General features: G+C 41.7%; 1 protein-coding gene across 1 annotated transcript in view; it reads left to right on the top strand.

Moving 5' to 3' along the window:
• Positions 1-2,517: 2,517 nt before the first annotated feature.
• Positions 2,518-12,594, top strand: part of nr6a1b (nuclear receptor subfamily 6, group A, member 1b) — a 115,610-nt gene continuing 105,533 nt past the window's right edge. Inside the window, exon 1 of the mRNA XM_031577688.2 lies at positions 2,518-2,745. Within this exon, the coding sequence (XP_031433548.1) occupies positions 2,685-2,745 (61 nt within the window). The 5' untranslated portion in view covers positions 2,518-2,684. The remainder of the gene's footprint in view (positions 2,746-12,594) is intronic.

Below are 12,594 nucleotides of genomic sequence, written 5' to 3'. Positions count from 1 at the left end.
GACAAATCGTCTTGCTTGCTATCTTATAAAGACTCAATCACTTGTGAACAAGTATGCAAGAAAGGCTTTTATGACTGAATATGCTTAGGGACACATACGAAAACCAACGCTTCATGTGGAGGATGAAGATATTAAATAGAGACAAAAAATAGGATATATGTTAAACTTAAACTACTTACACAACACTCAGCCTGTTTAATCATACCTAATTATGTATTGTACTTCAGGGTGTTGGAATATAAATGTTAGTGACAAATATTATATGTGATATTTCATATACCAAGCCTATACATGGTATAAGGGAGCATAAAATGTTAACAAACTCTAAATAAAATTAAAACCTACCTGTTTCCAGTTATTCATTTCATGACACTTATTTCAAAGTATTCAAATTGCATGTGTTTTTTAGCTAAAGGAAACCTGTTCTCATGGATTCATTATTATTTAGTTTGAAAAAAATTGCTTCAGTTTAAAAGCTGAGTCAAAAATAAGTATTTTAACCTTTGATTGAAAATGTCTTCAAAGTTCCTTGATTCTTTGACAGAACCAATGGGGCCAAACAGGACGACCTCAAAACTATTTTCCTTAAAGCTGCTGTGAGTGAAACTTTCATGAAATACTGCAGTTACCTGGTGGAATACTGCAGTTACCTGGTGGAATACTGAAGTTACCTGGTGGAATACTGAAGTTACCTGGTGGAATACTGAAGTTACCTGGTGGAATACTGAAGTTGCCTGGTGGAATACTGAAGTTGCCTGGTGAAATACTGGTGGAATATTGTAGTCTGCATATGAGTAAGAGTTATATGCGTAAGGAGAGGGACCTTCTGCATATGTTTTGGTGAGCTCAGAGGTGATAAGAAGGGTTGAACTGTGCTTGTTCTACCCTGCGACATCCTTGCTTTTCAAAAAGTGCAGTTGGGATAAAACAAAAGGACTTTTAGTCGAGCGTGGCTTTTTTTGCTCTCTTTAGGAACATTTATGACATCAGAATTAGATAAATCTTAGGAATGTAAACCCTGTGCGATGTTAGTGAAATTGCTTTACTTTCATCCTTGTGCTGGAGTTCCACCAGGTGACATGGCGTCAGCACCTAATAATCAAAGTTACATACACACAGAAACACAGAAAAGCCATGTTCCTGCTTACATAAGCACATGATTCATACAAGGTAATTATTAATACAAGGCACTTGATTAATACATTTTTAAGTCATTAACAGTGTCTCAAAATGATCTCTGTCACATTCTGATAGCCATCAGGGCAGTCTTGCTGCTTTTTCTAGCCTTGTAAGCATTAGGCATCCTTCCCTCTCAGTTATTTGCCTGTGCACATAATACTGAAATAAAGGACTGAACTTGCGCTGTAGTATCATTCGAAGTTAGTGTCTTTAGGCCAATGAAGCAGTGATGTCTAGGAACTGTTGTCACAGGAGCTTTCCAAGGGAGGTACAACAGTGTACAAAGGAAAGGTGATTTTGAAAAATGTAACTGGATAAAGAATGAAACTGTTCCTGGACCAGAACTCTATGGTACCCTATACTTGTGTTGAATGTTGAAGAGGAAGAGAAATCCCTCTAACAACGCTGAAGTAGACCCAAATTAAAAAAGCAGTTCCCAGAATTGACAGAAAACAAGTCACGGAACTCTGGGTAATGAGAGCCAACTCTCCAAGGCTGAAATTCTTCTAGAATGTTTTTCTAAATGAGAAGAAAAACTGAAAAAGCTTGTTGTCATATAAAACAACAAGACTGTGATATGTGAGATCTTTATTTCTGGATCAAAATATATTCATATCACATTTTGCTATAGTGAAGCATCATCCAGGCAACACACTGATCTTTTTGCTGCCATGGTCTGGATGCTTCAGTGCTGATAAATGTAACTTTGGTCAGTCCACTGAGGAAATCGAGGAGAAATCCCATGGATGCCTATGAAAACATGAACTCTGGAGGCTTAAGGTTGAAATGCTAAGTGTGTATTCAACTCAGAGGTCAAGTAAGGAAACCTTTCTTATGTTCATTGTTAGACTACATGTCAAAATATGTGAGAAATTATTTTAGCTATGATCAAGAAGGAAACCATCAGAAATGTTGTCCTGCACTAATATTTATGAAGTAATTAATTAAAATAATGACCAACTAATAAAAATACGCATTGAAAATATTGGCTCTGCGTATTTGACACTTTGTCACTATGTTGTATTGTTTTCCCTCCGTAAGTAAAGATGGAAGTGATGATCTTACAGTGTGAAATATGCAATAGGATGTCATGCAATAATTTCAACCCTCTTTATCATGAGGACTTGGCATCTGGCGTGAATACTGCATTCGTTGTCATGTTATTAGTTTCCCAACGTGTAAGTGAAGTGAGCGCCTATCATCATCAAGAGCGCAAACGAGATGGGTTTCCGATAAAGAACATACTGGGAGCGCTGATGCCGGAGACTCCTACATATCCCAGAACCACCAGATAGTATCTTGTCACGTGACTTTTAAAACTACAGCAAGGTGTTTTTGATTCCCTGCTCGCGCGGACATTCAGCTCTGTGAACTGACAGCGGTACGCAACATGAAGTGGCGCAGTTTCTGTTAGAATTCGCGCAGTTAAAAACAGTGGATAGTTAGCTACCTTAAAGTAGCCTTTAGAGAAAGAGACCGTTTCGACGCGCAGACAGAACAGGAGGATGGACGTGGAAAAGCGAACCAACAGTTTTGAGTATGCCGAGCGGAGCAAGGCAATTAATGGTGAGTCAAGCTTCATTCATTCATTCATTCACCAGTCATTCAGAGCCCAACGTTACCTAAACTGTTGCAACTAGTCCTAGCTACAATGTAGCCCTGATACAGTTCATGCTTTCCATCTACAACCACGAAAACTAATACGAAAAGTGTGCTAATAGTAGCCGCTTAAAGTATGGACGCAAAGATGAACAAAACAATAATTTAAACGAAACACTGACTAATTAAAACGGACCTTTCACCAGGTAGGCTAGGTTATTTCCATAGTAGGCTACGTTATGTTCATACAAATTCCACCCGTTTCTGCCTGCGTGCAGCATTAGCGAACTTACATATTGTCTAGACAACTTGTTGGATGTAACCTCACTGAATACACAAGGCACGTTAACTAAATAAACCTTCCTTATACGGTCAATACAAACGGATAGGACTGTAGCCTATTCTAAATTGAGTCTCCAAGTATAGAAACGCACGAAAATAACAGCTCCTCCAAAATATAGCAATGTTTTGCCGTGATTGGTGCCTACAAGACCTGGTAGATAAAGTTTTTATATGCAGGGCTGCAGCTAGAGGATCTCTGGAGATCGTAAAAGGTGAACTTTTGAACTTGAGCGAATGCACTACACAACTCGACACTAACAACCAGCCGAGAATGGAAATTATGCAACTAAATAACAGAAAAACACTTCAACATCTATGTCTACGTTTTATGCCACATGCAAATAATAATAACAGTGGCAGACAATGCGTTAATGCATAATTTGCCAACTGTGTGCTACTGGTGGATTATCCCTAGTCCTTGCACAGATTGGATAGAATCTGTGCATGTGAGCCTTGGAAGATTTGGCTATTATGTGCTCGGATTTTCAGTTGGCTAATCATTGGGAAAAAATAATACATTACATACATACAATAATACATATAGTAGGCCTACTATCACTGGTTGTATTAAGTTACATTCATCATGTAACACTATTTTAATGGAATTTAATTGCTATTATTTTTTAATTCTTACATTTTTTTTGAATCGACGTCTTTCAGATAATTTGGCTGTAGTTAAAATGTATTTCTGAAACGCACCTTTTAGGCTACAGTAAGTCACCATGATCAGTTGATAAATGACAGGAACCAAGCACTTGTGCTTGCACACTCTCTTAGGTTAAATGTTTTGCCACGTTAGCTCCGGTGACTGTATTGATGACGGCTTGCATTCTTTGGGGAAATCATCTATCTCTCTTTTTCTCAATATAGCTATACTGGGAATAGTAAGATGGGCAACATTTTATGGTCTTCTTCGTTCAATTCCAAAATAATTCTAAATTAACCTTATAATAATAGTACATTCAGTTGCGGATTTGTTGTTGTTTGGGAGCTTTAAGGGCATAGGCTATCCATTGTATCGATGGGCCATCCCTAAATAATTAAAAGAAACAATGGCGCTACCACTTCGATGTAGGTCTGTGGCTCAGGAGTCGGCCTTTTGTGTGATTTGATTTCTTTATTTTGTGTTACGCAGCGACGTGCTGTTGCAGCTTTTATATGATGAGCTTATCTTGATCTTCTGTGGAAGCGTGCCTAAAGAAAAGCGTAAATTAAAGGACATGGGTGGGGGGCGGGGTTGATGGATCCGTAGTGGCAGACAGTCCTTAACGAACTGTGGATTCTTGCGAGGTATTAACCACCAGAAATACAAATGGCACACATAACATACCAGTTCAGTAACAAAATAATGTTTTGGTGTAGATGGTAGGTTTGGATACTGGCCTGTTTAGAGGAAAATATTTAAATGTAATTGTTAAAGCAATTTGAAATGCCTGAATTTATTTCTAAAATGAAAGAAGATCTATCGATGAAAAGCAACATTATTTATCTACTCTTTAATAAATAAATGTTTTTAAATATTTCGTTTCTATGCTGTGAGCTACTAGTTTGTCTGTGTTCTGCCATAGTAATCATTTCTATATTTAAACTGAGGTTGTGTGTGTGTGTGTGTGTGTGTGTGTTAAGCGGCACCACTACTAATCAAATTCAACCTTCCATATCAGTGTGAGTGTAGGCTTACTTTCACACATGAGTTAATGCTGAAGCCATTAAGTCATTGCTAAGACAAAGGCAGAATTAGAGGTGGTGTTGTGTTATAGTTGTCTGCTGCTATATTAAAACATTACTGGTGTTATAGATTTTTTGATGTTTTATTTTACTTGTACTTTTTTACCTTAACCACAACCAACCCCCATATCTGTGGAACCACCGTATGTATATAGGTAATATACATGCTTCTTTTGGCAATATAAGTATATTCAGATTACATGTTTTCAGTCACATCCCTGTGGCATGCTGTGTGTGGTCTGTGTATTTGGGTGAAGTTTCAGTGCATATGCTGTTTGTGTGTGTGCGCGTGTGTGTGTGTGTGTGCGTGTGTGTGTGGGTGTGCGTGTGCGTGTGTGTGTGTGTGTGTGTGTGTGTGTGTGTGTGTGTGTGTGTGAGCTTTGCCCCTTGCCAACAAGGAAAAGGCTGGCAGATGTTGGAGATGTAGTTGGGGAGTCTGTTGAGCCCCCCCCCCGTGCCAGCTCAGCAGCAGCGATCGGGTGTGGGGACATGTTGCCGCTCCTCCCTGGGGGGAATATCTGTGTTGTTACTAGTGCTGGAGGGGTCAGAGATTCGGGGGTTGAGAGGAGTTTTGAAATGGGGTGTGTGTGTGTGTGTGTGTGTGTGTGTGTGTGTGTGTGCAAGCTTAGAGGCCTCCCCTGCAGTGACCAGAAACAATGACGAGGACTACAGTACAGGAAGACAGTGTGTTTCGGGTGAGAGATCTGCTGTGTGTGTGTGTGTGTGGTGGGGGGGGGGGGGTCTTGTGGTTTTGCTCTGCTGACTGTGAAGGGGGGAGGGGGGGTGCTGCTGATCAATCAAGTGCCTTTTGCCATCACGTCTTGACAGGAAAACCTCTTACCTCCCCATCTCTTCTGTGTGTGGATCCCCATCTCTCCCCCTCACTGTCACACTCCGCCACACAAATACATGGCTGTTCCACACGCACACGCACACGCACACGCACACGCACACACACACACACACACACACACACCTCCTCACGTGGGAATAGATGCCCTTGTGCTCATACTGAGTTTCAGGGCAACATCACTTACTCCATTTGGGTGAACTTTGTGGTTGTATGTATTGCTTTACATATCAGGGCTGTTTTAGCATACCACGGGAAATGCGATACTGTTTTCCTTGGACTCGGAGGCTTTTTCTACTTTGATTAACTGCATTTCTTTATAGGCCTGGAAGTAGCTGCTGTAGTTGTCCACGCTCCCTCATGGGTTGGTTTTGACAGTGAAACCATGCACACTAAAGTTCTGCGGTTGTATTGTAATTCACGACCAGTGGGACTTGCTGCCTAGAATTGATAGGAGACTGAGAGGATTGTTGTACCCAAAAAAGGGCTTTTTTCCTATCGGATGCTCTCTTTTGTGTTATGGGCAGAATAACCTGATTTAAATAGACTTTTATCTATAGACTGTGATCTTTTGAAATATCTCATACTATTTCAAATCTAGTTAGTTTCACCAGTAGTTCATTTGAAGTTGTTGAAATTATTAATTATTGTTATTATTATGCGTCATGAAATGCACTTTTTATAAATTAATGACAAAACGCTTGACATATGAGTTTTATCGACTTCTTGACATATTAGTGTTATCCAAAAAATTTCCATACACTGTCCAACCTTTTGCTTTTATTATAAGGTGGTATAGAACTGACTTCCTTCAGTGATCTCAGTTAGAACCATGAGTCATTGCTTTTCAAACCATACTGACTATATTCTGCTCGATGAATAACGAATTCCGTGAAATCCTTATCGTCCGGCTGTTTTTGGATGCTAATGACTTGCAGAGGATTAGTGGTATGAGTTATTGACAGTTCAGCGGCTGGGGCCATAATATGTGGAAAAGCAATAAGATGTCAGGCAGCAGTGGAGGCAAGGAGGTTTCTTTAAGGGGTGTGTGTGTGTGTGTGTGTGTGTGTGTGTGTGTGTGTGTGTGTGTGTGTGTGTGTGTGTGTGTGTGTGTGTGTGTGTGTGTGTGTGTGTGTGTGTGTGTGTGTGTGTGTGTTTCTGATTTGAGCTGGCCCTTGAGCCTGAGTGGGGCATCAGGGTCAGTCCTCCTAGGTTGTGCAGATGAGCTGTTACCTGGCAACCTGCTTTTATTTGCCTCTCCTGAAAGCCAGTAGACGGAGAGGACAGAAGGACAAACTGGCATGTTCCTTCAAAAAAAAAAAATATGGATGTCTCCATAAGACCTTTAGGCATCTGTACCTATAAGGCCGTAGAGGTCCCTGGCAATTCTCTTCCCCCTCTTCCCCTTTCCCCAAATTCTGTAAAAGGTGAAAAAGGTTTTATTCAGAAGGTCATAATAACACACACACACACACACACACACACACACACCATCCTCTGCAGTCAAGTCCTTTGGAGGCCTTTGTGATGTCTGCCGGAGGTTGTGGTGGCTGAATAGGAGAGTCAGGGCCCTCTGTGTTGCCATGGGAAAATCATGCAGCTCCCATTTGACCTGCGCGCATACCAGTGTGTGCAAGTGCAGTCATCAGCCTTGACCCCTCACCGCTGCCTGACCCCGCTGACAAAGCAGCCTCTGAAGGCCACTGGGCCGAGCCCCTGTGAGCGGAGGGGAGCCTTTGACTGACACCACTGCACCTCTCTCTCCGTAGACGAGACGTGGAGGGATGTTGCTTGCCACGTAGATGGGCAGGAAGAGGATGACTTGGACCACCGACATCCTGTCTCTCTGTGTGTGTGTGTGTGTGTGTGTGTGTGTGTGTGTGTGCGCAGGGTTGGGGAAACTGTTAAAGGTCATACAAAAAAAGAGCTTTGAGGATTTTCTCATTAACCCCACAACACACTAAATGTCTTAACTGCCCATGGTGTTCAGTGTCTTAACTGCCCGTGGTGTTCAGTGTCTTAACTGCCCGTGGTGTTCAGTGTCTTAACTGCCCACGGTGTTCAGTGGAGGGATGTATTAACTGCCCATGGTGTTCAGTGGAGGGATGTATTAACTGCCCGTGGTGTTCAGTGTCTTAACTGCCCATGGTGTTCAGTGTCTTAACTGCCCATGGTGTTCAGTGTCTTAACTACCCGTGGTGTTCAGTGTCTTAACTACCCATGGTGTTCAGTGTCTTAACTGCCCGTGGTGTTCAGTGTCTTAACTACCCGTGGTGTTCAGTGTCTTAACTGCCCGTGGTGTTCAGTGTCTTAACTACCCGTGGTGTTCGGTGTCTTAACTGCCCATGGTGTTCAGTGTATTAACTGCCCGTGGTGTTCAGTGTCTTAACTGCCCGTGGTGTTCAGTGTCTTAACTGTCCATGGTGTTCAGTGTCTTAACTGCCCGTGGTGTTCAGTGTCTTAACTGCCCGTGGTGTTCAGTGTCTTAACTGCCCGTGGTGTTCAGTGTCTTAACTACCCGTGGTGTTCAGTGTCTTAACTGCCCATGGTGTTCAGTGTCTTAACTACCCGTGGTGTTCAGTGACTTAACTACCCGTGGTGTTCAGTGTCTTAACTGCCCATGGTGTTCAGAGTCTTAACTACCCGTGGTGTTCAGTGTCTTAACTGCCCATGGTGTTCAGTGTCTTAACTACCCGTGGTGTTCAGTGGAGGGATGTATTAACTACCCGTGGTGTTCAGTGTCTTAACTGCCCATGGTGTTCAGTGGAGGGATGTATTAACTGCCCACGGTGTTCAGTGTCTTAACTGCCCGTGGTGTTCAGTGTCTTAACTACCCGTGGTGTTCAGTGTCTTAACTGCCCACGGTGTTCAGTGGAGGGATTTAAATTTCCTGTGTCCTTATTGTCTTTTGCACAATGAGTGTTGACTTGTGTAATATGTGACTTTCTGAGCATCTTCTGTGGTTGCCATTAAATAAAGGATAATTTGAATACAACATTATTATACCTCTATCTCAGTAAAGCATTAATATTTGGCATCAAGCAGCTGGACCATTTGGGATCAAAGGCAAGTTTTTAGGGGGAGGGAGAGCAGGAGAAGGTGATATTTTAGGGTCATATAAAAGTGTGTGAGTGGAGGCATGGTACTGTAAAGGATACCCGGCCAGTTGGTACAGTAACAATGACCGCTGCAATCTCATACTGGCCCTTTTGTCGGCAGGCTGTGATTTCCAACAACTGTGCCGTAAAAAGCAGTCCTCGCGGTGGCTTGATTAGCTTTTTGGCCAGAGGGAGGCATTTACGGGTCCCCCAATAAAACAATGAACTTGGAGGGGCTGCGACACACTGCCCTCCCCAGCAGCATCATCATCTATCTCTCTCACTCACTCGCACACTCACACGCACACACATGCACTCACACTCACACACACGCACACACACACACACACACACACACACACACACACACTCACACAGGACACAGGCACTCACACACACACACACACACACACACTCACACAGGACACAGGACACAGGCACTCACAGGGTCTCAAGATTTATCACTATGAACCAGAGAGCGAGCCAAAGCACTTCCCCTTTCCTCTCATAAAAAATTCTGCCCCCCTTTCTCTTCTCCTCCTCCTCCTCCTCCTCCTCCTCTTACTTCGATAACTGTAAGCTCACCTCAACCTTGGCTCTTGGCCAGGAGTGTTTTTTTTTCTTCTTTCCTGTGGCTTTTTCTCTCTCTCTTTTTTTATTGAGAGAGGGCAGTAAAAGTCCTGGATTGTTTTGATCTTGATTCGGGCTTAATTTCCTGCATGGGAGGGAGTGTGTTACAGGAGGTGCTATGCTCTGAGCTAACTTTGATACGAAGGAGCGCTAAAATCAAACAGATGGGCTCCTAACAGCTGCCACAGTCAAACGGTATACAACAGAAGTGTGTACACCCCTGTGCAATATCACTTGAATGTCAAATGATTCAAAATTGTGTCACCTTAATCACAGTAATTAGATTACTTCTAAGTTGAAAAATAGGGTATTTGCACTAAGAATTAAAAATTAATAACTTACAGTTTAGATTTACTTTATTAAAAACAGAGGCCCCGCAGCAAGGGCTCAATGCAACAAAAGTCAGCACACCTTTCATTACTGAGATTCAAATCTTTTATTTTTTTAAACTTTGTATGTCCACCTTTTATATTTGATGACCGATTCAATCCTCTTCGGCATGGAGGACACCAGTGTTGCACCCATTTCTGCCATTCTTTAAAAACCATTTTTTTTCAGCTGCTCTTTGCTGGACGGGGTGTCTTTCTCTACCTTTCTCTTTTAAAAAAGTTATCTTGTCGGCCAGTATTTTTTGTATATCCACAGGCATTCATGGTGCAATCTATAAATGTCATCTCCCCAACCCCTTTTGCACTTATGCAGCCCTAGATCATCACACTCATCGTCACACATGAGTCGCTGTGGCAGTCCTGACCAGGTTCACGCTGAACATGCTGGACCCCATCTGAGCCAAACAAATTCATCTTGTACTCATCTGACCAAAGAATATGTTCCCAATATTCATCAGGCTTCTTTTCCGGTTCTTTGGTTAAGTTTAATATCATGCAGTTTTGTGTCAAGCAAAGGTTTTTGTCTTGGACGCTGTACATAGAGGATGTTATGCAATGTCCTTTGCACTGTGACAGCGGTCACAAGCTGAATTGTGACCATTCGGGTAGGAACTCCTGGAAACGCGTGAGATTCGCATAAAAATGTTGAATAAGAAATGTATTCACTGGTAAGGGGTGGGTTAACTCCCGATTCGCATAGAGTATAATAGGGGTGGGAATCTCTTGGCACCTCACGATTCGATTCGATTCCGATTCAGAGGTCAACGATTCGATTCTAAACCGATTATCGATTATCAATTATAAACCGATAAAACGATTATCGATGCATCTCGATTTTTAAAACATTTGAGTTTGCTACTCAGAGTCTCAAATCACTTCCTACTTTGTGTTTGATAATTAAAGAAAATCAACAGATCTATTTTTTTATTAGAGAAAAAGTGTGTCCTTGTCACAATTATGACTTTCTATGAACAATGCAATAATCGATGCAGCTTGCATTTCAACACAAAATGAATGTGTAAAAAAAAAAAAAAATTATTTTATAAAAAAATCGATTATGAACTTTTCTGAATCGAGACAGAATCGTTCTAGAGAGAATCGAGAGAAATCGAAAAATCGATTTTTTTCCCCCACCCCTAGAGTATAATATGACTAAGGTTGAGGTTGATGGACACAAGTTTATTCACACTAAATCAAACTTGTTGCGATTTTATGAAGTATTTTTGAACCCACAGCTGTTCATAACTCCTCCCTTAAATAGGAGTTAATGAACATATCACTGCGGATGGAAATGTGAACAGATTATTTTATGAGTGCGCTGCGCTGCGTTGGATTGAAAGCCAGCTACAGAAGATTTCCATTGATTACCCCTGTGCCAAGTCTGAAGCCAAGCCAGTCTGTTTGTCAGAGCTAGACTGTGCAAGTAGCACACACACACACACACACACACACACACTGTGGCATCATTTTAGGAAGACGGCCGCTGCAGCTCTGATTAGTAGTGTTTGGCTCGTTCTCTACCTCCTGACTACGGCTGCAGCTGTGTTTCGAATGATTTTTTTTTATAGTTGGTCACCGATCTCCCTGTATCCTGTTCCATCTTTGTGAAGTCTCACAATCAGATTTTTCAATTCCTCTGGCAATTCTTTCCCATGTGGAGCCAGGATGCAGGCATGCAGATAGACAAGCCCACGTGTCCAAAGTTCTGGAGTTCACAGGTCATTTTATAATCATGTTCATGTAATTAGGCTCAATTTTCTTTTCAGTGATCACAGGAGTAGATACTGTGAGTTTCTACTTTGAGGTCTGTATTTTCTAAATAGTCTTTCTAAACTATTAGTTTTTGATAAGAAGAAGTACTCTATACTCTGTCAACTTAGAACTAATGCAATTATTTAGATGTGATACAATTTTGAATCATTTGATATGGAAGTGATATTGCACAGAGGTGTACTCACTTCTGTTCAAATAGTGGCTCACCATGCTTTCCTTAACTCTCCTGTACTGTATTTTACTAACAAAGGTACTATTTAATTAGTGTGTGTAGTTAAAAGTACACAAATGAACTATTCGAAAGGAAAGACAGAGGACCATGGGAATCCTGGAAAAGTCATGGAATTTAAAAATTCCATTTCCCAGGCCTGGAACACCTTTGGAAAGTTTTGGAAAAAATCGTGAAATTTGATTTAGTCGAATGCAGGTCTAATGATAATTATGTTATTGCACTCTTCCATGGGTTTGTGTTTCTGCAGGGTGATACAGATTCCGCTGGAGTTGATGTAGCCTAACTGCCCTTTTTTGGGAAATTTCATGAAACATCCTTAAAAAGTCATGGACAAATGTTTGAAATGATGTCATGGGTGTCAACCCTGTGAACAGCAGAAAGTGTCCAGCTTAGGGCCTTCTCCTGCAGGAATCCGACAGGAATGCAGGAATTCCAAACGCAGCAGCCCATCACCCGACGGAGTCTCTCTCAGCAGCTGTGTGCTCCTCTAACCTCCACACTGACCTCCTCTAATGAGAAGTGGACCTCGGCTCACCTTAGTGTACTTAAAGTGTGCTCACTGTTAGGCAGTGATGACCTAACCATATGGTTACACATGCTTTAAGATGCATCAAACATTCTTTTGACGCAACAGTCTTTAGTATTTAGACATATAAGTTTGACGTATGTTGATATGATCTCTACAGACCAATGTAACTCATACACACACGCACACACACACACACACGTACCGCACATGTTTGTGCCTGTAGAGCAAGGGTTTGATTGTTTTCC

This window comes from Clupea harengus, chromosome 12 (assembly GCF_900700415.2).
Source record: "Clupea harengus chromosome 12, Ch_v2.0.2, whole genome shotgun sequence".
Classification (NCBI taxonomy): Eukaryota; Metazoa; Chordata; class Actinopteri; order Clupeiformes; family Clupeidae; genus Clupea; species Clupea harengus.
This window is presented reverse-complemented; position numbering and strand designations above follow the sequence as displayed.